This window comes from Oryctolagus cuniculus, chromosome 21, assembly GCF_051225735.1.
Source record: "Oryctolagus cuniculus isolate XC-2025 breed Fujian yellow rabbit chromosome 21, ASM5122573v1, whole genome shotgun sequence".
In the NCBI taxonomy this organism is placed as follows: Eukaryota; Metazoa; Chordata; class Mammalia; order Lagomorpha; family Leporidae; genus Oryctolagus; species Oryctolagus cuniculus.
The window spans coordinates 33,600,359-33,626,704 of record NC_142887.1 but is presented as its reverse complement, the minus strand read 5'-3'; the positions used below and the strand labels follow the sequence as shown (position 1 = coordinate 33,626,704).

The 26,346-nt window shown below is 61.6% G+C and overlaps 1 protein-coding gene and 1 long non-coding RNA gene across 3 annotated transcripts; one reads left to right on the top strand and one right to left on the bottom strand.

Annotated features, from left to right (window-relative positions):
- Positions 1–6: 6 nt before the first annotated feature.
- Positions 7–19,184, top strand: PPM1F (protein phosphatase, Mg2+/Mn2+ dependent 1F). Of its 2 annotated transcripts, none has more exons than XM_051826738.3 (8): positions 7–118; positions 6,041–6,320; positions 11,228–11,379; positions 14,506–14,708; positions 15,048–15,236; positions 16,127–16,270; positions 17,763–17,856; positions 18,405–19,184. In XM_051826738.3, the coding sequence occupies exons 2-8, from the start codon at positions 6,115–6,117 to the stop codon at positions 18,764–18,766; spliced, it is 1,350 nt and encodes a 449-aa protein (XP_051682698.2). In that variant the 5' UTR covers positions 7–118; positions 6,041–6,114; the 3' UTR covers positions 18,767–19,184. The 2 variants fall into 2 exon arrangements, with proteins under 2 accessions (XP_051682698.2, XP_089179614.1); XM_089323488.1 differs by having other exon boundaries at positions 54–142; positions 18,405–19,037.
- On the bottom strand, positions 1,265–2,374 carry LOC149119912 (uncharacterized). Its single transcript, XR_016227407.1, has 2 exons — positions 2,287–2,374; positions 1,265–1,790 (listed from the first exon to the last, which is right to left on the bottom strand). It is a non-coding gene; the product is annotated as an uncharacterized LOC149119912 (long non-coding RNA).
- Positions 19,185–26,346: the final 7,162 nt, after the last annotated feature.

Below are 26,346 nucleotides of genomic sequence, written 5' to 3'. Positions count from 1 at the left end.
GCCCGCCCGGGGGTCCGACTGCGCCTGCGCGGCTCCCGTGGCGGCTGAGGACGGGAAGTGGGCGGGGCCGGCCGGGAGCGGGGCGCGGGGCGCGGGGCGCCGAACTGCGGGGCAGCAGGTGAGGCCCGCGGGGACCCCGGAGGTGAGGCGGAGCAGGGATGGAGGCTGTGGGGAGGCGGCACTGTGGGGCTGCCGGGTTGGAGCGGAGGGTCTCGTGGGGAGCCATGGTGTGCTAGGCTGAGGTGGGACTGAGGGGACCGGAGGGGCCGCGCGAGGAGGCCGAGACGAGCTGGGGGCGGGGGTCTTGGGGGGCGCGGAAGAACGGGGACAGCAGCTGGGGAACCCGGGGCTGGGAATCGGGGGGCTGGAGAGCTGGAAGTAGATCGAGGGGGTCTCTTGGGCAGGCGGCGGCGGCGAGGGGCGGGGTGTGTGCGTGGCCGAGGCCATAGCCAGGTGGGAACTGAGGGTCGTGAGGCAGAACGGGGAGCTGGGGAGAGCAGTGCCCCCACCTCCCAGGATCCGGCCCGCCCGCAGGAACGTGTGCCCAGGCCCTGAACCCTACCCCCTCTAAGCCCGTGCACCTTCCCTGGCAGGAGCCGCGGGGGAGGGGTCTCGTGTCTTTGGAGCGAGTCCACCCCCCACCCCTCACACACACACCAGGTTGCCCTCCGGCTGGGTTTAAAGCGAGCGTCTTAGTTAAAGCGGCTGCTTGGTTTGCACCTGCTTTAGATAGAGCCTTGGGCACCGGAGCACAGACATCTCGAAGCCTGGAGGCCCTATGGCCTCGGGCAGGTCCCTGAACCCTCGGTGCTGCAGGGGGGACACGGCCACCCGACCGGACCGCCGGTGGGGTTTATAGCAGAGGGCCAGCGGACGGTGCTTGGCGGTGCTGGTGGTGGTGGCTCTGGTGGCCTCGCCTGCAGCCTCCCTGCAAATTGAGTGAGCCCAGCTGTGGCTCTCACCCACGGGGGGTGGGGGCGGGGGGTGGGGGTGGTGAGGCTGGCCGGCACTCAGGCCATCTCCAGCTCTGTTTCCGGCCTTGCCGCCCGTATCCGTCCCATTGTCCAATTTCGCCCTCTTGCTTTCTGTAACCGAGGTCCAAGTGGCCCAAAGGCCCCAGGGAGACCCCCACGGGAGCCCACTTTGCCATTTCCCAGCTGCGTGAGCCTCCTGCATGGGTGGGGTGCTCCCCCTCTGGGACGTGGCGGGACTGTGTAATTCTCCGCGTGGCTAACTGTGAGAGAAAGAAGCAGCAAACCCCGGCTTGAAAGCTGTTCAACCACCAGTCAAGTGCATTTGTAGAGTCCCCTTATGAGAGCCCCCCCATCTGCAGCCAGCTGGCACTCACTCTTCCATCACGCCGACCACCTGCCGTGCACAAAAAGGCCAGTCAGGGTGGGCTCCCTGGTGGTGGCCTGCGGCTGAGACCTTAATAATCAACCCAGGGAGTCCGGCTTAGGAAAGCAAAAGTTCTGGTTACAAAGCTGTGGTGCAAATGCTGAATGCCACCGAATTGGATGCTTAAAAAAAAAATGGCTGAAGCAGTCAATTAAAGTGATTAGTTTGTAACCACAATTAAAAAAAAAAAAAAAGTGGGTCGGGAAGGATGCTGGAAGGATATTCACCGCGCTGCTCCAGGGACTCGTGAGTAGAGAAGTCCGATTCTCCTCGGTGGAGAGAAGCGGTTCAGAGGCGCTGGGTGACGTTGGCAATGCTGCAGCTTCCTTGCCGGAGGACTGCCGTCTCCCGAGGTTCTAAACTAGACCGCCTTGGAAAAAGGTCTTGCACACCTACGAAGGAAGAATGGAAGTTTAGAACGCATTTTCGTAGTGGCGGCGCCCTGGAGGACTGGGGTGGGATGCCAGAGGTGCAGAGACGGCCGCTGAACCCGCCGCCCGCCTCTCAGTGCCTGGGTCCGAAGCTTCCTGCTGCTGCAGACCCTGGGAGACAGCCAGCAGCTGGATCCCTGCCACCCACGTGGGAGACCTGGGTTGAGTTCCCCGGGCTCCCAAGCCTTTGGCAGGGGAACGAAGCAGAGGGCAGCTTTCCCTCTCAAATAAGAAATAATAATTAAAAAAAAAAAAAAAAAGGAGTTCAGCAGGCTCTCAGGGCGGGGCGCAGGGCAAGCAGGGGAGTGTGGCAGTCACAGCATGGCTGTGAGCCTGAGGGTAGAGCAGTGGCCCCGCCCCTGGCACGTGTTTGCTGTAGCCGCCAGCTGATGTGATGTGCGGGCAGGCAGCGGGCAGCACTGGGCTTGGGAGCCCAGGGTCCCTGCGGTGCCCTTACTGGCTTGCACAGGCTCCCTCCCCGGTGTGCCGCTGCAAGTCCCTTCCTGAGACTGTCTCCCTGCTCTGAGTCCCCGCCCCTCCTCCCCAGGCACTCCCAGCCCTGCCTCTGGGTCCCTCACCATGGGGTTCCGAGCTTCTTCCTGTCTTTGTCCAAATGACCGTCAGCCTTTATCCCAGCTGGCTCCCAAGGGGAAGGAGGCTGTGGTCCGGTTCCTCCCTCCCTCTCTGAGCCCGGGATGCAGGAATGAACCTGGGTGAGCACCCAGCGAGCATCCTGTCTTTCTAGAAAAAGCTCTGGCATGGCAGGTAAAGCCACCGCTTGCAGCGCCAGCATCCCATTTGGGTGCGGATTCAAGTCCTGGCTGCTCCACTTCCCATCCAGCTCCCTGCTAATGCGCCTGGGAAAGCAGAGGAGGGTGGCCCAAGTGCCTGGGTCCCTGCACCCGCATGGGAGACCTGGAAGAAGCTCCTGGCTTCAGCTTGGCCCAGCCCTTGCTGTTGCAGCCATTTGGGGGTTGAACCAGTAGATAAAAAGATCTCTTTCTCTCTCCCTCTCTCTGTAACTCTTCCTTTCAAATAAATAAAATTTTTTTTTTTGACAGGCAGAGTGGACAGTGAGAGAGAGAGACAGAGAGAAAGGTCTTCCTTTGCCATTGGTTCACCCTCCAATGGCCGCCGCGGCCAGCGCGCTGCGGCCAGCGTACCGCACTGATCCGATGGCAGGAGCCAGGAGCCAGGTGCTTCTCCTGGTCTCCCATGGGGTGCAGGGCCCAAGCACCTGGGCCATCCTCCACTGCACTCCCTGGCCACAGCAGAGAGCTGGCCTGGAAGAGGGGCAACTGGGACAGAATCCGGCGCCCCGACCGGGACTAGAACCCGGTGTGCTGGCGCCGCTAGGCGGAGGATTAGCCTAGTGAGCCGCGGCGCCGGCCCTCAAATAAATAAAATTTTTTAAAAAGCCATTGGCACAGCCCTGAGAAGCAGCCAGGCAATGCAGGAGTGTCTTCATCCGCAGCGCCTCACTCCCCAGCCCCTGCTCGGCAGGTGCAGGTGGCCTTGGAGGGGATCATGCAGGCTTGGTGGGGAGAGCTCTAGGCACCTGAAACGCACCCCAAGACGGGCAGCTAGCGGCTGGGAGGGAGGCGCCTACTTTCCCGAACGTCTGGCTGCAGGTGGCGTCAGCAAGGGGGATCCGAGATGAAGATGGGCTGTGTGTGTGGGGTACTCCTCTGCATATTGGGGTGGGGCAGGGCGCGCTGCTCTGCTTTCATTGGGCCCTGTCAGACGTCTCCGTGAGCACACTGCACGGCCTGGATTTCAGTGCGCAGGGGGCCCAGACGCAGGGGGCACCCAGGGGTGCAGCGTTCGTGTATTTCTCAAACCTGCGCCCGTAGTTCCTGGGGACAGCTCTGCGGTATTCGCCCGCCTCTCCCTTAAGCACCAGGAGGCGGGGGCAGCTCAGCGGTACGCACTGGGGGCTTGGCCGCTGACCCGCTCGAGGGCTCCCTAGCCTGCTGGGAGAGTCCTCAGCATCCTCTTGTCTTCTCAGTGGCTTAACCTCCATGGGCTGCAGCTGTCGCCTCTGTTGGCCCTGCTTCCGCCCCAAGCCAGCGCTCCCAGCTGGTTCTCACCTCTCCCGTTCACAAGGTCTTGCCTTGGGGGTCACAAGTCAGAGCTCCACCTCCTTCCGGCTGACCCCCCTCTGCTGCACTCACTCGTGAGTGGGAAGCACACAGCGAACTTGAGTCTGTCCATCGCATGTGCCCCTTTATTTCAAAAGATTTATTTATTTGAAAGTCAGAGAGAGAGAGAGAACTCTTCCATCTGCTGGGTCACTCCCCAAATGGCCACAGCAGCCAGAACTGGGCCGATCCAAAGTCAGGAGCCTGGAGCTTCCTCCCAGTGGCCCAGATGGGTGCAGGGACCCAAGCGCTTGGGCCGTCCTCCTCTGCTCTTCCCAGGCACATTAGCAGGGAGCTGGATCTGAGCTGGAGCAGCCAGGACTTGAACCAGCACCCATATGGGATGCCACTCTACCCACTATCCTCCAGGGGCCCCTATTTCTGTATTATTCATATGTGTCTACTGAAATCAGTGTTGGATTCCTGTCCCTGAAAGAAGGGAGAGGCTTTGATTTTTGGGGTGGTGTTTTTTTTTTTTCAGTTAACACCCCGTACCCTCGGTGCCCCCAGGTAGTGAGACATCTGACTTGCCAGTGGGACCCTCTGCCCTCCCCACTCTCTGGGGTTTCATCCAGAAGGCCAGTCCTCAGGGAATGATGCTCCCTGGGTCAGCCCCGCCCTCAGCAGTGTTTCCTGGGCAGCGCTCAGCCCTTCGCCCTTCAACTTCACACGCTTACCCTTCTAGCAGCGTCTGGAGGCCCAGCCTGGCCCTCCTAAGACCAAGGCTTCTGGAAGCTTCTAGAAGCTTCGGACGTGACGTGTTGCCTCTTCCATGCCGTGGTAATCCAGAGGGGAAACGGGCTGCTGCCGCTTCTCCCACTTGGTGCTTGGGGCGCATCTCAGCATCTCGTGTCTGGTGGTCACTTTATCAAGGGGCAGTGAACACATGGGATGTGTAGCTCCTGAGCCTGGAGGTGAGGGGAAGCCCACAGGGGTATCCCAGCTTTAGGTGGGCTCAGTGGGAGCAGGTGGCAATGCCGCTGGCCCGAAGGAGCACCTGCAAGCCAGAAGGGAGCAGGAGAGGGCAGGGGGTAATGCGCCCTGGTGTGTGTGGTAGGAAGGCGGGGCTGGCTGCAGCACTGGGGGAACCCCGAGGCCAATGCCTGAGGGTGACAGTGCTGTGGGCGTGAGGCAGGGGTCCACGCAGCCATCACTGAGTAAGGAGGTGGCTGAATTAGGGACCCCCAGAGGGGTTCCGGCGTGTGAAAGCGTGTGAGTGACGGCTGGCCGGCTTGGAGCTGACAAGGCCCTCGGGCACCGTGTGTGAGGGCAGCAGGGTAGGGCGGGCCGAGCCCTGGCTCTGGGCTCCCTGCTCCGTCCTGAGACCTCCCACCTGGTGCCTCTCAGCATCCCCAGACACTTGCACGGCCAAGCCTCGGGACCATCCCTGTCCCTGGGGGGGTTGAGGGCTACACAGGGGGCCCGGCAGTGAGTCAGCCCTGGGCGTTCCTGAGGATACGGGCTCAGGAGCTGCTGCCGACCGCTGCCCCTCTCCTCCAGGCAGGAGTTAGGGGGCCGAAGCCATTCTAAGCTCACAGGTGCCCTCCCCCTCCTGGAGAGCACTTAGGCTTGACCACTGCCCAGGGCACCGCCTGCCTGCCCCCGGTTACCTCCTGGCCTGGCAGCCCCTGAAGAACCCCTCCTGTTCCCACTCTGGTCCTGTGTAGTGGCCTTTCCCGGAACCGCCACTATCGCGCCAGCAGCCGTCCCTCCTCCCACTGGTCACCACCTCCGGGCCCACGGGTCCGACGGCATGTAACCTGGTTGCCGGTTGAGCCCTTCTCATGCCTCAGTGGCCTGGCCACAGTGTCCCTCTCTCCTCTGGCCACACTGCTCACGCTGTGCCGGGAACATACCTCCTCTGTTACCTCTCCTTTGAGACGTCCTCACCACCTGTGCTTCCTGCCCTGCGAACTGGACCTGGGCCAGGACACCAGCCCCTGTAGTGTACTTGGCACACGAGGCTCTGCAGGGGAGAGGGGCGAAACAGGGCCACCTGCATCCTGCATCCCAGGCACCTGTCGCCGTGTGACCTCACTGCCTCTGATGTCTCTCCTCCCCGCCCCCCAGAGTGACAACCGACCGGGGACCCTCCTGCCCCAGGCCCGGCTGCAAGCCCGGCCCTGCCCCGGGATGCTCTGGCCATGGCCTCGGGAGCCCCACAGAAGAGCGGCCAGATGGCCTGCAGCACCGAGGAGAGCCCCAGCTTCCTGGACGCCCTCCTCTGCGACTTCCCAGCCCCGCTGAGCCCTGAGAGCCCTCTGCCGTGGAAGGCGCCCGGGACAGCAATCAGCCAGGAGGAGGTGGAAGGCGAGCTGGCCGAGCTGGCGCTCAGCTTCCTGCTCAGCAGGTAGGCCCGTGCGACTCAGAGGGGCTGAGGCGGGGGGCTGGGGGGGCTGTGTCTCCCACACCCCAGCCCTGACCGTGGCTGCCGCTCCTGGCACACGTCCGGCCCATCCAGATCCCCATGACTGCGTCAGAGGGACAGTCATTCTCCCCCTGATCCATGAGGGCCGTGTGCAGGGACCCCCAGTGCAAGTCTACAGCCGTGACTGGTACTCAGCCGTGTGGAAATTCCGTGCATAGACTGTGTGGTTCCTCTGCGGACGTGCCTACGGTGAGGCTTGATGTATTAAGTGAAACACAGTGAAAGACAGACGAGAACAATGGAATTGGGAACCGGATGCTGAAACAGCCCCCCAGGGATAAACTGCAGGTCACTCAAGCACAAGGACTTGTGACCCGATAACCCACGTGACACTAAGTGGCTCACGGCAGTTAGCATATACGTGGCGGATGCGTGGCTGGGCCGGGGGTTGGTTCTGCACGTCCTGGGGTGCAGCAGAGCCGGAAGCCACGGGGCCACGCACGCATGCAGTTTGTTTCCGTCATTTTCCCGATGGAAGTTTCTGGACCAGTTGACTGCAGGTTTTTGGAACCTTGCAAAGTGAGACCTCGGATTGGCTGGGGGGACTGTCGCATTGCTCTCTGAAGCTGCCAGTCTGAACTGGGCCCGGGTCTCTTGAGGGCCGTGGCAGGGGAGGGAGGTGCTGTGCCGGGCTCGCCCTAGGATCTGGTGTGCACTTCTCGGCTCTCCTTGGCTCGCACACCCGCCCTGCCCTCACCTTTGCCAAGGCACGGCAGCCTCCTTGTGTGTCCAGGTACACGGCTTCCCCTGCCCACCACTGCCAAGGACATGAACACCCCGGGGGGTGGGGGGGAGGCTTGTTACAGATTTATTTATTTGAAAGGCAGAGTTACAGAGAGAGAGAGAATCTTCCATCTGCTGGTTCACCCTCCAGATGGCCGCAACAGCCAGGGCAGGTCTCCCACGTGAGTGCAGGGGCCCAAGCATTAGAGCCATCCTCCACTGCTTCCCCAGGCGCATTAGCAGGGAGCTGGATCAGAAGCTGAGCAGCTGGGACTCGAACCAGTACCCGTGTAGGATGCCTGCGCTACAGGCCCTGCCTTAACCCACTGCTTCACAGCACCGATCCCACAGTAGCGGGTCTCCCAGGCTGACCTCAGAGGCCCCCTTCTCAGAAGGGCCACGCCTGGGCCTGGGGGTCTTCCTGCGCCTCCACTGATGCACACGTTCTGTAAAGACAAGGTCTCGTCTCTGGCTCATGGTGGTGGGACGTGTGGCGACAACGTCCCAGACCCGGTCCCTCCCCACGGTGTGTCCGCATAGTCTGGGCGTGCATAGCTCCCGTAACCCCGGGGTATGTCGCAACCACCCCCACGGAGACGCAGGCCTTGTGGCTGCCATCTCAACCCCCGCCCCCGGCCTTATGCTTCCTGTCATGGTACCCGGACCCTGGCGCTGCACATTAGTGATGTTCTGCTAGAACCGCAGCCTGAACCTGCAGGGCGCTGGAGCCACACCCCGCAGGGACGCTGAGGCCACGCCCACAGCGCTCTGCGTGCTCTGGGCCACGCCCACCCAGAGGCACCTTCGTGGGGAAGCCCCCGTGGCTGTGTTCCAAAGTAGGTGAGGCTTATGTCAGGGCTGGCGTGGGCTCACTCAGGAGATTCTTACGGAAAGAGGTGGCGTGAATGGGAAATAAGCCCCGGGCGTTGGGGACAGCCGATTATAGAGCGGGCGCTGGGGGAAAGCAGGGGACAAGTGGCTTCGTGGCTGCCTCTGCCCCCGACCCCGGGCAGCAGGGAGGGGAGCCCGGCTCGTACGGGGGACCAGGCATAGTCCGAGGGGCTGTCTTCAAGCTGATGTGGGCCTTGGTTCCCAGCAGGCCGAGGAGAGGGCCCCCCCCCAACCCCGGAGCCACAGCCGGGACCCACGGGGCTTGTCTTGGGTTCACAGCAGTGAAAGCAGAAACGGAAGCCGTGAGAGGACATGGGCCCCAGGGATCTGCTGGTGGTGCGTGGCTTTTGGTTCTGTCTGAGGTTGCTGGTGGTGATTGCTGATGATTGGGGAGGGGACCCCAAGGGACCCCCCTACCCCCGAAGATCTCATAGTTTCTGGCCATCTGAATGGGCTTTTTTTAAGTTTTTATTTAAGTATTTATTTTATTTATTTGAAAGGTAAAGTTAGAGAGGAAGAGACAGAGAGAGATATCTTTTGCTGGTTCACTCCCTAAATGGCCACAACAGCCAGGGCTGGGCCAGGCCAAAGCCAGGAGCCAGGAACTCCATCCAGGTCTCCCTCGCGGGTGCAGGGGCCCAAGCACTTGGGCCATCTTCCTCTGTTTGCCCAGGCGCATAAGCAGGGAGCTGGATCGGAAGTGGAGCAGCCGGGTCTGCAGCAGGAGCTCACGTGGGATGCCGGTGCTGCAGGCAGTGGCTCGACTGGCTCCGTCACCACGCGGGGCCCTGTGTGTGGTTTTGTCCCCTCTGTGGGCTCCACGTCGGGCTTGGCACACCCTGCCGTTGTGTGTGTGGTTTTCATCCCTGCTGCTAGACTGAACCCCTGTAGACCCCTGCCCCGCAGGTGAGGCGGGGTGCTGGCTTCTCCGCGGGACATCCTCTGGCTGCATTTTGGAGCCCCACCCTGCAGGGCCCAGGGTCAGGGTGAACTTGCATGGTGCCATGTCCCAGGGCTGAGTCCCGGGGTGGGACCCTCCCACCAGGAGCGGCAGTGTCCAGGAAGGGGATGCTGGTGGCTCACAGCCAGGCATTGTCCGAGTCGCCATGGCCAGAAGCTGCCTCCCTGCCCCCAGCAGCAGCCGTGGGCGGACAGGAAGCCGAAGCATGACCTCACCAGGACTGAGGCGTTCAGGCTCCTTCCTTCCCCGCCCCATGGACAGGGAAGACCCGGAGGTTGGCAGGAAACCCTCAAAGGGCAGAGGAACTCATTTCTGAAGTTGTAGCTGCCTGTTCTCAAAGGCGGTTCCAGAGGCTTCTCCTCTGAGTCACCCACTCCTGCTAAAAACATCAGGAATTCCTACCCCCAGACCACTGAGACCAGCGTGGGTGCCTGTGACGCGCAGCCCCCGAGGAGGGCGAGACCTGGCCGTCAGAGAGCTGTGCCGTCCCCACCGTCAGGGGCCAGGCACAGAGAGCTGAGCCTGTGCATCCTTGCACGGAGCAGGGTATGTCCCAGAGGCCTTTGAGCCATCAGGAGGAGCTGCCCCTTCTGCCCAGGACAGCCAAGGAGCGCTGCCCCTGGTAGGGGCAGCTGGGGGGTGGGGAAGGTTCCCCAGGTGTGGGGCCCGCGTGGAGGGGCGGGGCAAGGCAGGATTGTAAGCGGTATCCTAACGCCCTCCTGGGCCCCACCTCTCTTCTGCACCACCCACCCACAGAGGCTCTCTGCCTTCAGCCACCAGCGACCTCCTCCTCCACCCCTGCACCCTCTCCACTCTGCAGCTGCCTTCTGGGACTTGAGCTGTTGAAATCAAGTGGCATACCTGTTCCCTCCTGGGAGGCCACCCTTTGCGGTCCTACCCTTCGCCAGCCGCTCCCCGGCCCCACTCACCCCACAGCTCCGCCTCCTGCTGGACCCTGTTCCCACAGCCCCCCCAGACCCTGACCTCAAGAGAATCTGTGAGTCGCCGGGGAAGCCGGGCCCTCACTCATCCCTTCCCCCAGCCCTGCTCTGTTCCGTCAGTTCCACTTCGATCCCCAGGTGCCATCCCTGGTCCCCCTCCCCCAGGACTGCCCTGCTCTGTCCCCTCCTGGCCACCACGCTACCTGCTTGCCCGCATGGCCACTCCCCTCCGGACTTTGGTCGCCCCTCCCCATCAGTATTTACCTTCAGCTCATCCTCCATGCCCACATCCAAGGGGTCTGAGCGCTCAGTGCAGCCATGAATGTGTCTTCAGAAAGTGGCTCCCCACGGCGGTAAAACTCCACCCACCTGCTGCTCTTGTCGCCCCCCAACACACACACCCCACAGCTTGCCCAGCGGCCCCACCTACCCAAGGACACCATGGGCTGTACGTGGCCACTCCCTCTGCTGATTGTGCACAGCTTTTTTTTTTTTTAAAGATTGATTTGAAAGGCAGAGTGGCAGAGAGAAGGAGAGAGAGGATACCTGCATCGCTGGTTTAATCCCCAAGTGCCCACAGCAGTCAGGGTTGGGCCTGACTGAAGCCAGGAGGCTGAACCCCAGGTTTGGGCTGAAGCCAAGAGCCCAGAACGCCCCATGTGCTTGAACCATCATCCACCGCCTCTCAGGTGCATTAGCAAGACGCCGGATCAGGAGTGGGGGATCCGGGATTCGAGCCAGGTGCTCTGATGTGGGATGTGGCTCTCCCACGCCAGCCTCAACTCAGTTTTTTCTTTCTTTCCCAAAATGCAGCCCTTGATCCCATGCCCCTTAGGTGAGCCTCTGGAGGGAGCAGTGACACAGCTCCTCGAGCTGGCTAAACAGCAGAGGCGTCTTGTAGTTCTGGAGTTATCTGAGACCCAGGGCCAAGGGCTGGGCCCTTCTGGGGGTCTGTGGGCCATCCCTGGCCTCCAGCCTCATCCTCAGGGTCTCGGCATCCTGTCTGCACAGCCGCCTCCGTGTGCGTGTACGCGAAGCAAGTCCGCGTTTCCTCTTTCCTGAGAACACTCATCTCCAGCAGGTGTAGTTCTGTCGGCAGTGACCCTGATCAAACAAGATCGCATTCAGAGGTCCTGGGAGTGAGGGCCGCAGCCTGGGAATTTGGGGCTGGGATCCCCTTCGCTCCCTCTCATCTTGCTTGACACAGAGACCAGCGCCCCACCCAGTTTGCTGCCAGGCCACCGAGGCCAAGGGCGCACCACCCAGCTCTGCAACCCACCCCCCAGCAGTGCTGTCTCATTTCCCGTCCCCAGGAACGCTCCGCAACTGCTTGCCGCGTCTCTGGCCCACGAGGCACTTTCCCAGCTGCTTCAGACAGACCTGTCTGAATTCCAGAAATTGCCCAGGAAGGAGGAGGAGGAGGAGGAGGATGAAGAAGAAGAAGAGGAGAAGGCCCCTGTGATCTGTGAGTGTCCCCTCCCCCTGCCCTGGTGACCCCGGCCAAGGCTGCTTAGGAGGAGGACCAGGGGCTGTCAGCAGAGCACTCGGCCACAGCAGGATTGAGGTGCTGAGAAGGTGACACCAGATAACCCGGGGCGAGCCGTGAGCCGTGAGCCCTGCACACAGCCTGCACTCAGCCCGAGAGCCCAGGCACGAGGCATGCTCTTGCTCCCCATCCTCTTAAGTCGCAAAGGTGGCCCAGGGAGTTGTGTCTGCGTGGGCAGACACACAGGTGCCGACTGGCAGCGGTGCAGCCGCTTCGGGGGTGGGGGTGGGGGGCGGCGCCCTGCTCCAGACAGTGGAGGATACCAGGGTGCAGCTGGAGACGCCCAGTGTCAGCAATGAGCTTCGTGGGGCAGTAGCCCCGGGGCTCAGCTGCCCCGGCTGTTCCTACAGCGGCCTGTGGGGCCAGGCCCGGGAGCCGTGCAGGCGGGGACCCAGACACAGGAGCAGAAGCTCAGAGGCCCGCAGAGCCCTTGATAGAGACAAATCATTAAAAAGGGGTGTGTGTGTGGGTGTGGGTGTGTGTGTGTGTGTTCTGCTTGCCTTTTGTTTTCCTCGTAATCCCCCTTCACTGTATTTCACCAAAGTGTTGATTCCTAGTGAGGCAGGACAGACAGCGAGAGGGGGGCAGCAGGGGAGGGGCCAGCAGGGCCGGGGCCCTCCCTGCTAGAAATTTCTCTCTGGGCAGCCCACCCGGGCACTGGGCGTCTCAGCAAATTTCCCGCTTCCTCTGGATAGTGCATGCACCGACGGGAAAGCAAGGGACGAGGGGAGGGCCCAAGGAGGAGAAAAAACACGCGAAGCTTCCAGCATCCGCGGGTGCCAGGCCATTCCCTGCCCCCTCTCTGGTCCCTGGCTCCCCGCCCGCCCTCCACCCCAGCACAGCCTCACATTGGCGGCCGGGAGACAGCTGTCCACAGTGACAGGCAGCCATTGTTCTCTGCAAAGCCAGCCGGCTTCCGGCCGGTGGCAGCTGCTGCTGCCGCACAAAGGGAGGGAGCGAGCGCCGCCCCCGCTCCCGCCGCGCCCCGGGCTTCTCTGCCGATCCGGGCAGGAGGCGGCGACGCCTGCTGGTAGGACGGAGAACTGCTGAGGCTGGCGCCGGAGGAGCCCAGCACCTGGGGCTCCCATAGGTCTGTGAAGGGAGGAAGCGCGCAGCCAGGAGGAAATCCCGGCCCGGCCGGATCCCGTACTCCCTGTCATGGGAACGGAACGCAGAAAGACACGTAGGTTGGAAAGTCTGCGGTCTCCAAGCCACTCCTGCAAAAGGGCATCAGGGCGGGCACTGTGTGAGGGTCACCGCCAAGAGGGCGGAGATGTGGCTACAGCCCCTCTGTGGCCAGACGCCAGTGCCTCCCCGGGTGCTGGGGCCGCGGCCCCTGTGGCCTGCACAGCACCAGGAGGCTTGTAGCCTCGTTCGAGTCTAAACATGGGGACGGCAAACAGCAGCAGAACCCCAGGCCGGGGAGAGCAGGCTGGGATGCCGCACTGTGCCCTTGGGGCCAAAGAGGAGAAAAGCGAGGGGGTCGGGGGAGGACTGGCTGATCAAGGAAGGTAGCAGAGTGCTCCCCGGCTAACGTGCGGAGCGGCCTGTCCAGAGCTGGACCCGGTTCCCAGACCTGTTCTGTCACCCCACAGCCCGTCAGCCTGGGCCTGCCAGTCCCCCGGTTCTTGCCAGATGCCCGCGTGGATTCCTGTCCTGGGTGTGGCGGCGGCGGCTGACTTGATGCTCCCTGCTCTGCCGGGGTGCATGGGTTCTTCTGGACCTGGGCTCTCTGTCCCGGACCCCACTCGGACCTCAGACTTTCTTCTTCTTTTCTTCCACAGCCTCCAGCCCTGGGCAGGAGCTGGATCTCCCATCCACTAGTTCACCCCCCAAATGCCCACAGCAATGGGGGCTGGACCAGGCCAAAGCCAGGAGCCTAGGGCTTTGCCACCTGTGTGGCAGGGACCCAGTGATTTGAGGCGTTGCCTGCTGCCTCCCAGGGTTCACATGAGCAGAAAGGTGGGTCAGAAATGGAGGAGCCGGGACTTGAACCTAGGCACTCCTGTGCGAGATGTGGGCCTCCCGAGCAGCATGCAGTCTCGGCACCAAGCTCCAGCCCCGTGGGAGCTGGCTCTTCCCACTCGGCGTGACTGTCTGTGGAGATTAACAGTAGTTGTTCCTCCTGTTCTGCCGCCGGTTGGCGTTCCCAGGCCCCGTTGTCTTCAGGATTCGCGTGCTGTTGGACACCTGGTCCCGCTGTGGATGCTGGCTACTGAGAGCAGCCACGTCCACGTGTCCGCGTGAGCATATCCGTCATTCTTCTGGGACGAGTGCCCACTCGTGCAGTTGCTGGCTTGTACAGTGGTGGCTGCAATGTTTGGCTGTGAAAGCGATTTTTTTAAGAGCAGCTTAATTCTTCATCAGGAAGGTAACCATCGCTTAATTATTCCTCTGTCCCTAGAGAATGAGCATTTGCGCTTCAGTTATCTTTGTGTATCCGATGAGTTCCTGTGAGTGGAGCCACTCCGTGGTGGGAAGGGAGACTTGTGTGGTACCGGTTGCCAAGTCAGATGTTTCTGCTTGCTGAAAGCAGGCTGTCAGGTGTGGCTTGCCAGATCAAAAGAACGCCCCAGTCCAGCACCGTGGCGTAATAGGCTAAGCCGCCACCTGTAGCACCAGCATCCCATGCGGGCACCGGTGTGAGTCCCAGCTGCCCCACTTCTGACCCAGCTCCCTGCTAACGTGCCTGGGAAGGCAGTGGAGGATGGCTCAAGTGCTTGGGCCCCTGCTCCCACGTGCAAGACCCAGAAGCAGCGCTCGGCTCCTGGCTTCAGCCCAACCCAGCAATGGGCACTGCAGCCATTTGAGGAGTGAACCAGCGAATGGGAGACCTTTCTCTCTGTCGCTCCCTCTCTCTCCAACTCTGCCTCTCAGATAAATGAATAACTCTTAAAAAAAAAAAATGCCTCCAGCAGGTGACTGGCAGTAAGGCCAGTGCAGGCTTCATGATGGGGGCAGCAGGCAGGAGGGCCAGGCAGAGCCAGCTGAGCCTCAGCTGGCCGGTGGCTGCTTCTCCTGACAGTTCCTCCCATTGCCCAACAGTGCTAGATGCCAGAGGCCTGGCGCGGAGCTTCTTCAACCAGCTCTGGGAAGTCTGCAGCCAGTGGCAGAAGCAGGTGCCGTTGGCGGCCCGGGTCCCACAGCGGCAGTGGCTGGTCTCCATCCACGCCATCCGGAACACTCGCCGCAAGATGGAGGACCGGCACGTGTGCCTGCCTGCCTTCAACCAGCTCTTTGGCCTGTCGGTGAGTGCTCCACCTGCCGGGTCCCAGGACAAGGAGATCCTACACCAGGACCACCTAGGAGGGCGGGACAGCGTGCCAGGGCTGCTAGCTGCAGCTGAAGCTCTGTAACGAAGCTATTGCCTCTGTAGTCTGTCTGTCCCTGATTAGACCCCAATACGGTCCCACCTCCAAATACCATTAGCACGTGCCTTAGGGGGTTAACGTTTCCAACACCAGACATCCCAGTGACACACCAGACCCAAGCACTATCCCAGCTTCCCCCTCCCAGCTGACAGCAGCCGGCTGGGGTGTCCCCGACAACCCCAGCAGGTGCATGGTTCCCATCGCATTCTCCACCAGGACACCGTGGACCGCGCCTACTTCGCTGTGTTTGACGGGCACGGAGGCGTGGATGCCGCAAGGTACGCCGCCGTCCACGTGCACGCCAATGCCGCCCGCCGGCCGGAGCTGCCCACAGACCCCGCTGGAGCGCTGAGAGCTGCCTTCCAGCACACTGACGACATGTTTCTCAGGAAAGCCAAGCGCGAGGTGAGAGTCAGTAGCTGGCTGCCCCCTGCGCAGGTGAGAGAGCAGCTGCTGGGGGCAGGGCCAGGCAGGTCCCAGCCAGTTCCAGACTCTGAGCTGCAAGGGCGTCTCAGCCTGGTGAGTGAGGCGTGGGCGCCACCCCGCTCGCTGGCTTGCCCAGGGAAAGGCCCACCCACAGAGGGAAGCATTTACCACCTCTAGCAAGTAGCTGCCCTGGGAGACCAGGAAGGCCTGGCACTGTGGAAGCGTGGTCAGCTACAGCAGAGGAAAGCCGTAACCAACGTCTCGCACTGCCTCCCCTTGCTCGTCCTGGCGGGGTCCCAGCAGGTGGCCAGAAAGGTCCTATCAGCCGTCCCCCAGCCCCACACCCGCGGGATTTCACTCCCGCTGCCCTGCGAGGTGGACACTTCCTTCATGACCACCTCCCAGGCTGGAACATTGAGGCTCAGATGGCTTAAAAGACCCGCCCCTGTGGGGAACACCCCAGGCAGGGCTGCTCTGAGCCTAGAGCCGGGCCTCTGCATCCGATCTGCCGCAGCAGGTGGTGGGGAGCCAGTGGGAGCTGAAGCCCCTCCCCTCCCAGCGGCTGTGTCACACCCAAAGCTAAACAAGGCCTCGGAGTTCAGGGCTGCCCCTGGGGGTAGAGGTGTAGCAGGTGTTTGACACACAACAGGTTACTTAGGGCTTGCTATTTGTTGAGTTGGGACCTTACACACCCCTGCACAGAGCCCTCAGCACCCCCCGGAGCTCCAGGACCCTCCTGGTCCTTGCCCCTTCCCCCCACCAGCTGCTCATCTACTTGGGGGGAGTCTGTGTTTTCCCAAGTTTGCACCCACACCTCATCATCTGGGCTCACCCCTCCTGCCTCATGTCACATGGTCTCTCTCCCGCAGCGGCTGCAGAGTGGCACCACGGGTGTGTGTGCGCTCGTCACAGGCACGACCCTGCACGTTGCCTGGCTTGGAGACTCACAGGTCATCCTGGTGGAGCAGGGGCAGGTGGTGAAGCTGATGGAGCCACACAAGCCCGAGCGACAGGTAGGGGGCGCCCTCCACCCAAGCCCGTGACCTCCCTGGCCCTGGTGGTCCTGGGGTCTGAGGACCGCCGGGGAAAGAATGATGTCAGGAGGCCCCAGGCGGGCATCCCAGAGACAGATGGGACACTCGGGGGGATCCTGAGCCCGCACATGGGTGAGCGGGGAGTGGGCCCGGAGCTGATGCTGCACGGGGTCGGGAGGAGCCAGGCTGTGGTCCTGGTCAGGCAGAGCCAGTGCCGGGGCTCTGCCGTCACCCACTTGTTTGCACCCCAGGGTCCTCATCGAGATGTGAGGATGGCGTCCCTGACTTTGGGCCACGTTGGCCCAGGGTGTCCGTCTCCTCTGTGTTGCCCTCCCCAAACCCCACCTTTCTGCCAGCACGCAGACAGCTCTGTCCTCCCTCGTGGCCACATGGCCGTCCCTTCATCATCCCGGCTCGCATGCATAGACACCAAGGCCTCGCCAGTCTTCTGGCACCACCATCCCTGCCCTTGCTCAGGGTCTCGTGGCTCCGTAGAGCCCCTTCCCGGCACTGGGCTTGGCTGGGGAGGAACTGGTACATGGAGTCTGTTAGGTGGGCCAGACTGGCTCAAGCCAGCAAACCGTTCCCCAGCAGTCCTGCCCAGCCCCCCACCCCCCGAGATCCTGCGCCTCGGAGCAGTGAGGAGGCTGTCACCGGGCAGATGTCTGGGTCGTTTGTCCCTGGCACAGTGTGTCTGAGCGTCACTTCAGGAGCACTGACCCTCTGCCTCGCCCTTCCTGAGCCGGGTCCTTCACATGGGTGGCAGGGCCGTCTTCTGCTGCCTCCCAGGATGCATCGGTAGGGAGATGGATCTGAGTGGAGCAGCCAGAATTCGAACCCGTGCTCCGATACAGGATGCTGGCACAGCAAGCGACAGCTTGACCCGCTGTGCTACAGCATCCCCCCCCCCCCCCAAGAGCTTTTTAAGGAACTTGAAATGCATGGAGGAAGTTAGGCCAGGCCACTGTCGCCCACAAGCAAGCGGAGACAGTGCCTGGGGCTGGGGCTGGGGCGGGGGGAGGAGGAGGAACCGAGAGGGCAGGGAGCTGCACCCAGGGCCTAGCTCAGGCTTCGAGGGCCCCGCCGTGCACCCACACACGTCACCCAATTCCTCTCCGCCCCAGCAGCTTTCAAGGTAGGCGCAGCCTCCCCGAGAGACGAGGGCACTGGAGGAGCCCCGGCCTGAGTTGGGGGCTCACATCTTTCTGCTGCCCCGGGAACACCTTCCTGACCCTGAGTCACTGCTTAGGGACCCCCGGCATGGGGTCCTCTATTCCCGAACCAGCCTCTCCTCGGCCACGCCTCTGGCTGACGGGCACTTGGGTGATTGATAACTTCTCGCCGTGTGTGATGAGACCTGATGCCCTGTGTCTGTGAACCTCCTGTATGCTCCCAGCACGTCTCAGACACCAGGGCAGTGGGGACAGCCTGGCCCTGGGGCGCTCCTGACCTCAGCCGGCTTCCCCCGCAGGACGAGAGGGCACGCATCGAAGCACTGGGCGGCTTCGTGTCTCACATGGACTGCTGGAGAGTCAATGGGACCCTGGCCGTCTCCAGAGCCATCGGTGAGGGGGCGGTGCAGAGCCGCTGGGGATGGGGGATGGAGGGGTGGGGATCCAGGGACCACCCCGCCATCTAGGGCAGTCTGTGGGGCAGGGGGTGGATTTGGGGCTTGCATCTGGTGCGAGCGATGGCTGTGGTTTGAGCTGTGTGTTCACCACCGTCACCAGAACAGCTGGGATTTCCAAGGCGCTCCCTCCCTGGCTAACCCCTGTGATGGGGCCTCTGCACCCCACCCTCCTTAGCTGCTCTGTCCTCGACAAAGGCGCTGCCTTCCTCACAGCCCCACTTCATGCTGCTGCTGCTGCAGCCACAGCCACTTTAAGGAACACACGGGGCAGGGAGGCAGGCAGGGCTGCCCCCCACCCTGGTGGGCGGTGGGCGGGGAGGGGCCTGTGATTCTGAGCACCACAGGAAGCACTGGGCAGCCCTGCAAGAGGGGGGGCGCTCGGGGGTGGTGACCAGCAAGGGCGGGCCCAGGCCTGGGCAGGCGGGGAGGAAGCAGTAGCTAGCACAGCCCTCTGACGGGCGGCTCTTCTTGTCCCGTACCCAGGGGACATCTTCCAGAAGCCCTATGTGTCGGGAGAGGCAGACGCGGCCTCACGGGAGCTGACGGGCTCCGAGGACTACCTGCTGCTCGCCTGCGATGGCTTCTTCGACGTCGTCCCCCACCAGGAAGTCGCCGGCCTGGTCCAGAGCCACCTGGTCAGGCAGCAGGGCAGCGGGCTGCTCGTGGCCGAGGAGCTGGTGGCCGCAGCCCGGGATCGGGGCTCGCACGACAACATCACGGTCATGGTGATCTTCTTCAGGGACCCCCAAGAGTTGCTCGAGGGCGGGGCCCAGGGGGCGGGGGCCTCCCAGGCAGCCTCCGGAAGCCAGGACTCACCCGAGACCGGCACTCCGCAGAGAAGCTAGGCGGTCCGCGCCCCCGCCCCACCCCAGCCCCGTCACCCTCCCCCACCCATGATAGTCTCCCTCTCCCCTCCCCCCCAGAGGCCTTAGGGACCAGAGGCTGCAGTGAGCGGGGGTGGCTGCCCAGACACTGCTCGCCGGCACCCCCGAGCCACTCGTGGTGCTGTCCTGGTGGCCCTGGGACCCAGAGGGTGGCAGGCGCATCTAGAAGGAAGCCTCCTTCCAAGGAAGATCTCACCAGAGGGACAGCCCGGGGGGGGTGTCGGTCAGCCACCTCAGTGCCCAGCAGCTCCCTGGGTAGCACCAGAGGCCACAGGCACCCAGAACAGAGGAAGGTGGAGCAGTGGGGTGTGGGAGGGTTGTAGGACCCTGGGGTGGGGCCAGGAGTCCTGGCCCGCTTCAAGTACGCCCTGAGGTCTTGCCGTGGGGGGGGGGGGGTGTCTCATGGCTGTGGCTGCTGCTGGGCAGGTCCTGAGTGGCCGTGCCGGCATCCCAAAGAGGTGGAGAGCGGCCTCTTTGGGAAGAAGGAGCACCCCACCTGCTCGCTCCACCGCAAACTGTGGTGGGCTGGGCCTCGCGGGCCCTGGTGGGGTGAAGCCAGGAACCGGCAGAAGCCCTGCGGGGGTCTTCGCTGGCCAGCTTTCTCCAGGGAAGAGTCTTAACTCAGAAGCAGTATTTCAGGTTTTATCCTTATTTTCTCAGTGCCAACGTGACCCTGTTGCGTCACATAATTTAAGCAGAGTTTAGCCTTTATTTTATTCCTTAGAAAGCTTAAGTATTGACTTTTTGGGTTTTTTTTTTTTTTAAACTATTTTTCTGGGAAACTTTTTTTTCTCTTTTGCAGTATTACTGAATGTTTTGTTGAGGAGCAGAACAGACTTTTCCAGGTAGTGTTAATAAGCCACTCAAGTGCCTTAACCAGCTGAGAGGAGGGTGGAAGGGTCGGGGCTGGGTGGGGTGCTGAGCAGGGGCGTGGGGCACACATGGTTGGTTAGGGAGGCCTTTCTGGAAGCAGGGTTCCTGCATCTTTGTGATACCCCCCAAGAGGAATGACAGGCACCTTGGGGCTGTGCCGTGGGCCCGCCCATCCCCCCCACCCCGGCCCTCCTGCTAGAGCCCCTGGCTGGATCCCAGGCACAGAGGGACCTTGGCTGCTATGGGATAGTGGCTTGTATGTTTGTGACCATGCTGGCCTCCTTGGGAAAGATGCCCAGAGGCTGCCTGCCCGTCTCTGCCTTGGTCTGGAGGCCGCCATGGCACAGGCCACACGCCCCAGCCCTCACGGCTGGCACCAACCCGTGCCCTGCCCCTGCAGCCTGAGCAGCAGCTTTGGACAATCCTTGGACGCCGCGGGGCTCACGTAAAGCTGCAGGTGGCAGTGCTGGGCGAGGGTGCTGGGCAGAGGGCCAGGGGATGAGCAGGGCAGTGAGTGGCTTAGCTCATGGGGACGGGGAGAGGCGTGGCCGTGAGGGCCTGCAGATCACGGAGCCTCTGGGCTCGCGGCTCACAGGATGGGTGCACAGGCACCCAGTCCTCCCGCGCTCGCCCCATGCCTTGCTCCCTTGCTGCGGGGCTCCCAACGGGAAGTGTCCGCAGTGCTCTCACTGCTTCTACAGTGGCTGTCTGTTCAGAGAGCGGTGGTCACCCACAGTGACCGGGTGTGGCCCGGACCACTGGAGGGCCCTGCTGCTTCCTGGGGGCTGGAAACCAGGGCCCTTTCCCATGTCCTGTTGGGACACAGGGCTGTGGCTCCACTCGTCACCCCCAGCCCAGCCCGTCCCTCCCATGGGCAGGACCTTGGTGGAGGAGCCCACGGCTCCTGTCTGCTTTGTGCATGACCTTGTTCTGTTCCTGCTACCAAGAGCGAGCGAGGAGGTTTGGATCACAGGGACTTCATTCCTGCACTGGCCCCAGGCTGCAGGGAAGCCCCTCCCCCAGGCCCGTGGGGACAGCTGTACCCCTGCAGAGGCCTGGGGCCAGCTCACCTCAAGTGTGTCTCGGCCCAGGTATCTTCAGCCGAAGAACTTCTTGGGCCCCTCTAGGCAGGCACAATGGTCTGGAATATTCTGAAACCCTTCTCAGATCTCAGTATGGCCACCAGCTCATCCATGCGAGCCAGGCAGATGGTTTTGCAAGGTGCGGGGGGTCGGGGGTGGGGGGTCCTGAGCCTCTGGCAGCTCTGACCTGCTGAAATTCTGGAGGTGCAGGGAATACTCGGGGTGAGCCAGGCTCCATCGAAGGGGAGGAGGGAGGGTGAGGCTGGCACCGTAGCACAGAGGCCCCTCCCGTGCTGCCAGTGGGGAGGGGTGATTAAGTATTATTAGTGTCTATTCTTAAAATTAAGTGGGTTGGAAAAGAGCCGAGCTGCAGATGCCAGCGCCTTATATGGAATACAATAGCTGGAGAACTCAGCCGCGCCTTCACAGGTACAGCTGCAGGGGGGGCCCCCCCGAGGGAGGCTGCGGTCCAGCTCCCGGAGGGCTCTGCTCAGACCCCACTAGGAATCCCATCGCGGAGTCTGGCCCGGCTCTCAGAACCCAGCATAGGAAATGGGTGTGGCTTTCTGGGGAGAGGGTCAAGGGTGGGGAGAGATGCAGGCGAGCCCCTGCCCTCCCCACCCCGTGTCCTGGTGTCCCGGCTACCTCAGCAGTGTCCCCAGGCCTCCCAGGAGCCAGGGGAGCCTACGTACAATAAGCTGTTCCTGGTTTGGTTGGATTCTGCCACCTCTCCTGCCCCGCCCCCTCCCGCCGGAGTCCCGTGCTGCCTGCCACGGCTCCACAGCTTTGCCAAATGCGCCGAGCTTCGCCGTTCACGTGCCCACGCCAACCTTGCCGAGGGTCTCTGCGCACGCGCCCGAGTGGGTTTCCCGGGGAGGCGCGGCGGGGAGTCTCAAACGCCTGAGTCCCGGGATGGAAGGGCCCACCGTGCCCAGGTGTCAATAAACCCCGCGTTCTGAAACCCTGGCGCCCGCGTCCTGGTCTCCTTTCGCTCACCCCTGTGCGTCCGGACCCGGCGGCGCCCCCAAGGCTGTGCGAAGGGTGCTGAGGAGCTGGGGGAGTTCGCCAGCCACGCCCAGACCCCTCCCTCCCAGCAGAAGCAGGACAGAGGGGGTGAGTCCCTGGAGACTTGTACAACATTGGGGAGCCCCAGGAGCATCCAGCCTCCCATCCACGTGGGATTCACAGGTGGGCGGGGCTTCCTGGGCTCACATTCCCGATGGAGGGTGGCTTTGTGGCCGGAGGGACTGCACCCTCCTGGCTGCCTGGACACTTTCCCAGAACCCGCCTCCAGGTCACCGCATCTGACCAAGTGTCAGGGACCACCTGTGACCTTCCTCCCTGAGCGCCAGACCTGTGACCTGGAGCCCAGACCTTTGTGCCCCAGACAGTGCACAAGGCTGCAGCCAGGAAAGCCTCCCCCTCCCCCCGCCCACCTCGGCTCCCTCACAGCACAAGGCAGGGGTGCTGTCTTGCTTGTTCCCAGCGTGTGGACTCAGGTGTCTGTCTCCACACCCAGATGGTGGCTTCGCGCTCTCCCACTGCCACACAGCCCGGGCAGCCCTGTGTCTCAAGGTCACGGAGGGAACACGGCTGTGGGACCAGCCCACTGCGATGGCAAGTGGAGGTGAGGTGGGGGTCGAGGGGGCGTAAGCCAGCCCCTGCGAGGAGGCCCAGTGCCGAGCCAAGGACAGGGCACCTGCTGCGGTAGAAGGGACTGGGCCTCGTGCCCATCAAGTGGGAGGTTCAGCCTGGCGAAGAGAGCCCACGAGCCAGTTCCCTCTGGAGTGAGGCAGGGCAGAGGTCTGGCCCACTCCCAGAGTTCCCCTTGGGGTCCCAGGACCCCCAGGACCCCCCTTGGCCCTGTAGGCTCCTTGCATCCCAGTTGGCTGGTCTGGGGGCACAGCTAGACTCTGAATCCAATCCAGGACAAGGTTTCCTCAGACGGGCCTTTGCTCTCAGAGCCACCCTGGGATCTTGTTTCCTGGGACTTAACCTGGTAGGAGCCTTGAACATCTGGCCCTGGGAGCCAGCCCTGAGGAAGTGTCTGACTGTGTGAAGGCTGCAGCTCCAGGAGCAGCGCAGGGCCCCACCCTGCCCCACGGTGCTTCCAGGCAGACCTCCTCACCCACCCTCCAGGCTCAGGTTTCTGTCAGTGCTGAAGACCCCAGCAGCGTCTGGCAACGGCCCTCTTCTTGGCCCAGCACCAGGGGCGGGATCCAAGCACCTGCACACCACAGCCCCGACATCTGTAGTGCGGAGACCCTGGCGACTTTCCCCGCACACCCGGCTCTGTGACTGGCGCATGCAGTCCAGCAGCATGCAGCCTTAACTGCAACGCATCACACAGACGATTGCTGTGCGCGGGTATTTCTGGTCGGAATACAAAATGAACCGGAGCTGGCGTTGCGGCACAGTGGGTGAAGCCGCCGCTTACAACACCAGCGCCGGTTTGAGTCTCAACTGCTCCTCTTCCGATCCAGCTCCCTGTTGATGTGTCTGGGAAAGCAGCAGAGGATGGCCCAAGCGCTCAGGCCCCTGCCACCCATGTACGGAGACCAGGATGGAGTTCCAGGCTTCTGGCTTTGGCCTGGCCCAGTTGTTGTAACCGTTTGGGGAGTGAACCAATGGATGGAATATCTCTCTCTGTTTCTGTCCCTCTCTCTTGCTCTGTAATTCTCACATAAACAAACAAACAAAAAAACTCATTTTTTTTTTAGTCACATGCAGGAACTTTAAAAGGTGGCTGAAATGGAGGCCGGCACCGCGGCTCACTTGCTAATCCTTTGCCTACAGCACCGGCACCCTGGGTTCTAGTCCCGGTTGCTCCTCTTTGAGTCCAGCTCTCTGCTGTGGCCCGGGAAGGCAGTGGAGGATGGCCCAAGTGCTTGGGCCCTGTACCCCGTGGGAGACCAGGAGGAAGCACCTGGCTCCTGGCTTCGGATGGGCGCAGCGCCAGCTGTAGTAGCCATTTGGGGGGTGAAACAACAGAAGGAAGGCAGACCTTTCTCTGTCTCGCTCTCTCTCTCTGTCTCTCACTGTCTAACTCTGCCTGTCAAAAAAAAAAAAAAAAAAAAAAGACACTGCTTAGGATGCCTGCATCCCATATCAGAGTGCCTGCTCTGCTTCCCAGTCTGGCATTCCTGCTAATGCACGCTCTGGGAGGCAGCAGTTGCTGGTCCAAGTATTTGGGTCCCTGCTACTGACATGGGAGACCCTCCAGTTGGAGTCCCTGGCTCTTAGCTTCGGTCTGACCCAGCCCTGGCTTTTGGGGAATAAACCAATGGATGGCAATCTCTCTTTCTCTGCTATTTAAATATATATACTTTTTAATTTATTTGAATGGGTTTCTTGAACCGCTGCAGATGCTAGCTAGGAAAAAGGACAAGGGCCTGGGACAAATTCCCTCTATCTCCCAGCAGCAAGACCAGGTAGGAGTTGGAAAAATATCCTTGTGGTCTAGAACTAAGCTGTTTTTTTTTTTTTTTTTTTTTTTTTTAAATCATGAAAATGTGGGAAGGAAGACCTAAGTGGTTTCCAGTGACCTGCTGGCTACAGACAGAAGGGGCCAGGGCGGGAGGGCATCCTGGGGACTGGAGGGTCCCAGCCAGGGCGGGAGGGCATCCTGGGGACTGGAGGGTCCCAGCCAGGGCGGGAGGGCATCCTGGGGACTGGAGGGTCCCAGCCAGGGCGGGAGGGCATCCTGGGGACTGGAGGGTCCCAGCCAGGGCGGGAGGGCATCCTGGGGACTGGAGGGTCCCAGCCAGGGCGGGAGGGCATCCTGGGGACTGGAGGGTCCCAGCCAGGGCGGGAGGGCATCCTGGGGACTGGAGGGTCCCAGCCAGGGCGGGAGGGCATCCTGGGGACTGGAGGGTCCCAGCCAGGGCGGGAGGGCATCCTGGGGACTGGAGGGTCCCAGCCAGGGCGGGAGGGCATCCTGGGGACTGGAGGGTCCTAGCCAGGGCGGGAGGGCATCCTGGGGACTGGAGGGTCCCAGGCTGGGACAAGTGAGCGCTGCTCCCGTGTTGGTTGGGTCTCACCATCCCAAATGCATAAACAGGGCACGGGGCCCTCCCTTGTGGTCACTTCGATGGTGTTTTAAGTCAAGTTTTCCACTCAGTGTTCTTGTTGGTTTTGCCCACGTCTGCTAACAAATTGATCAACCCATCTCTGTCCCCACCCCCAACCCAAACCCTCCAGCTCTTGTCACTATATTTAGGGCATCTCAAAATTTTTCTTCTATTATCTTTAAAAATGCAGTTTCAGATGCAAAACCTTGAAGCGGGTATTTGATGTAGCATTTAAGACCCTCCCTTCATCCCATAACGGAGGGCCTGGGTTCAAGTCCCAGCCCTGCTCCCAGTTCTAACTTCCTGATAATGCGGACCTGGGAGGCAGCAGCAAATGATGGCTCAAGTACTTGGGTCCCTGCCACCCATGTGGGAGACCTGGACAGAGTTCCTGGCTCCCAAGTTTGGCCTGGCCCAGCCCCGGCTTCTTATGGCATTCGAGGAATGAACCAATGGATGATGGATAGAAGCTCTACTTGTCTCTGTGCCTCTTTTTCTTTATTTATTCATTTATTTATTTGAAAGGCAGAGTTAGAGAGAGAGAGAGAGAGAGAGAGAGGTCTTCCATTCACTGGTTCACTCCCCAAATGGCCACAGTGGCCAGAGCTGAGCCAACCGTAAGCCTACCCAAAGCCAGGAGCTTCTTCCAGGTCAGCACTGCAGGCTGGGGCTTTAACCCTCCGCACCACAGCACCGGCCCCAAATAAGTAATTTTTAGAAGTAAAACCTCAGGACAGGCATGTGGTCAAGGCACTGGATAAGATACCTATGTCCCCACCTCAGAAGTCCTAAATTTAATCTCCAACTCCAGCTCCTGACTGCAGCTTCCTGCTAACAGACCCTGGGGGGCAGCGGTGATAGCTCATATAAGTGGGTCCCTGCCACCCAGATGGACTCCCGGATTAATCGAGTTCCTGGCTGCTGGCTTCAGCAGGCATTTGCGGAGTGAACCAGGAGCTAAGAAGTCTCCTCCAACTAGCTCTCCACCTCTCAAAACTAAACTAAAATAAGCTCTTGAAATGAAAGGCACCTTCATGTGTGCTGACAAACTAAGCTAACATAGGGAAGTTGCTGAAGACGAAAAAAGATTGAGCTATGGATTTTAGTGAGAACTCAGTGTACAAACAAGGGCTCATTAAAAAAAAATCATGGAAGAGGCCGGTGCCGCGGCTCACTAGGCTAATCCTCCGCCTAGCGGCGCCGGCACACCGGGTTCTAGTCCCGGTCGGGGCGCCGGATTCTGTCCCGGTTGCCCCTCTTCCAGGCCAGCCCTCTGCTGTGGCCAGGGAGTGCAGTGGAGGATGGCCCAAGTGCTTGGGCCCTGCACCCCATGGGAGACCAGGAAAAGCACCTGGCTCCTGGCTCCTGCCATCAGATCAGCGCGGTGCGCCGGCCGCAGCGCGCCGGCTGCGGCGGCCATTGGAGGGTGAACCAACGGCAAAGGAAGACCTTTCTTTCTGTCTCTCTCACTGTCCAGTCTGTCAAAAAAAAAAAAAAAAAAAAAATCATGGAAGAA

What these genes read in the sequence shown, in the direction of transcription:
- PPM1F (XM_051826738.3), top strand. Translation starts at nt 6,115, where the DNA reads ATGGCCTCGGGAGCCCCACAGAAGAGCGGCCAGATGGCCTGCAGCACC. An exon ending in TCAGGAAAGCCAAGCGCGAG is followed by an intron (nt 15,237 to 16,126) that starts GTGAGAGTCAGT and finishes TCTCTCCCGCAG; the next exon opens with CGGCTGCAGAGTGGCACCAC. An exon ending in GGCCGTCTCCAGAGCCATCG is followed by an intron (nt 17,857 to 18,404) that starts GTGAGGGGGCGG and finishes TCCCGTACCCAG; the next exon opens with GGGACATCTTCCAGAAGCCC.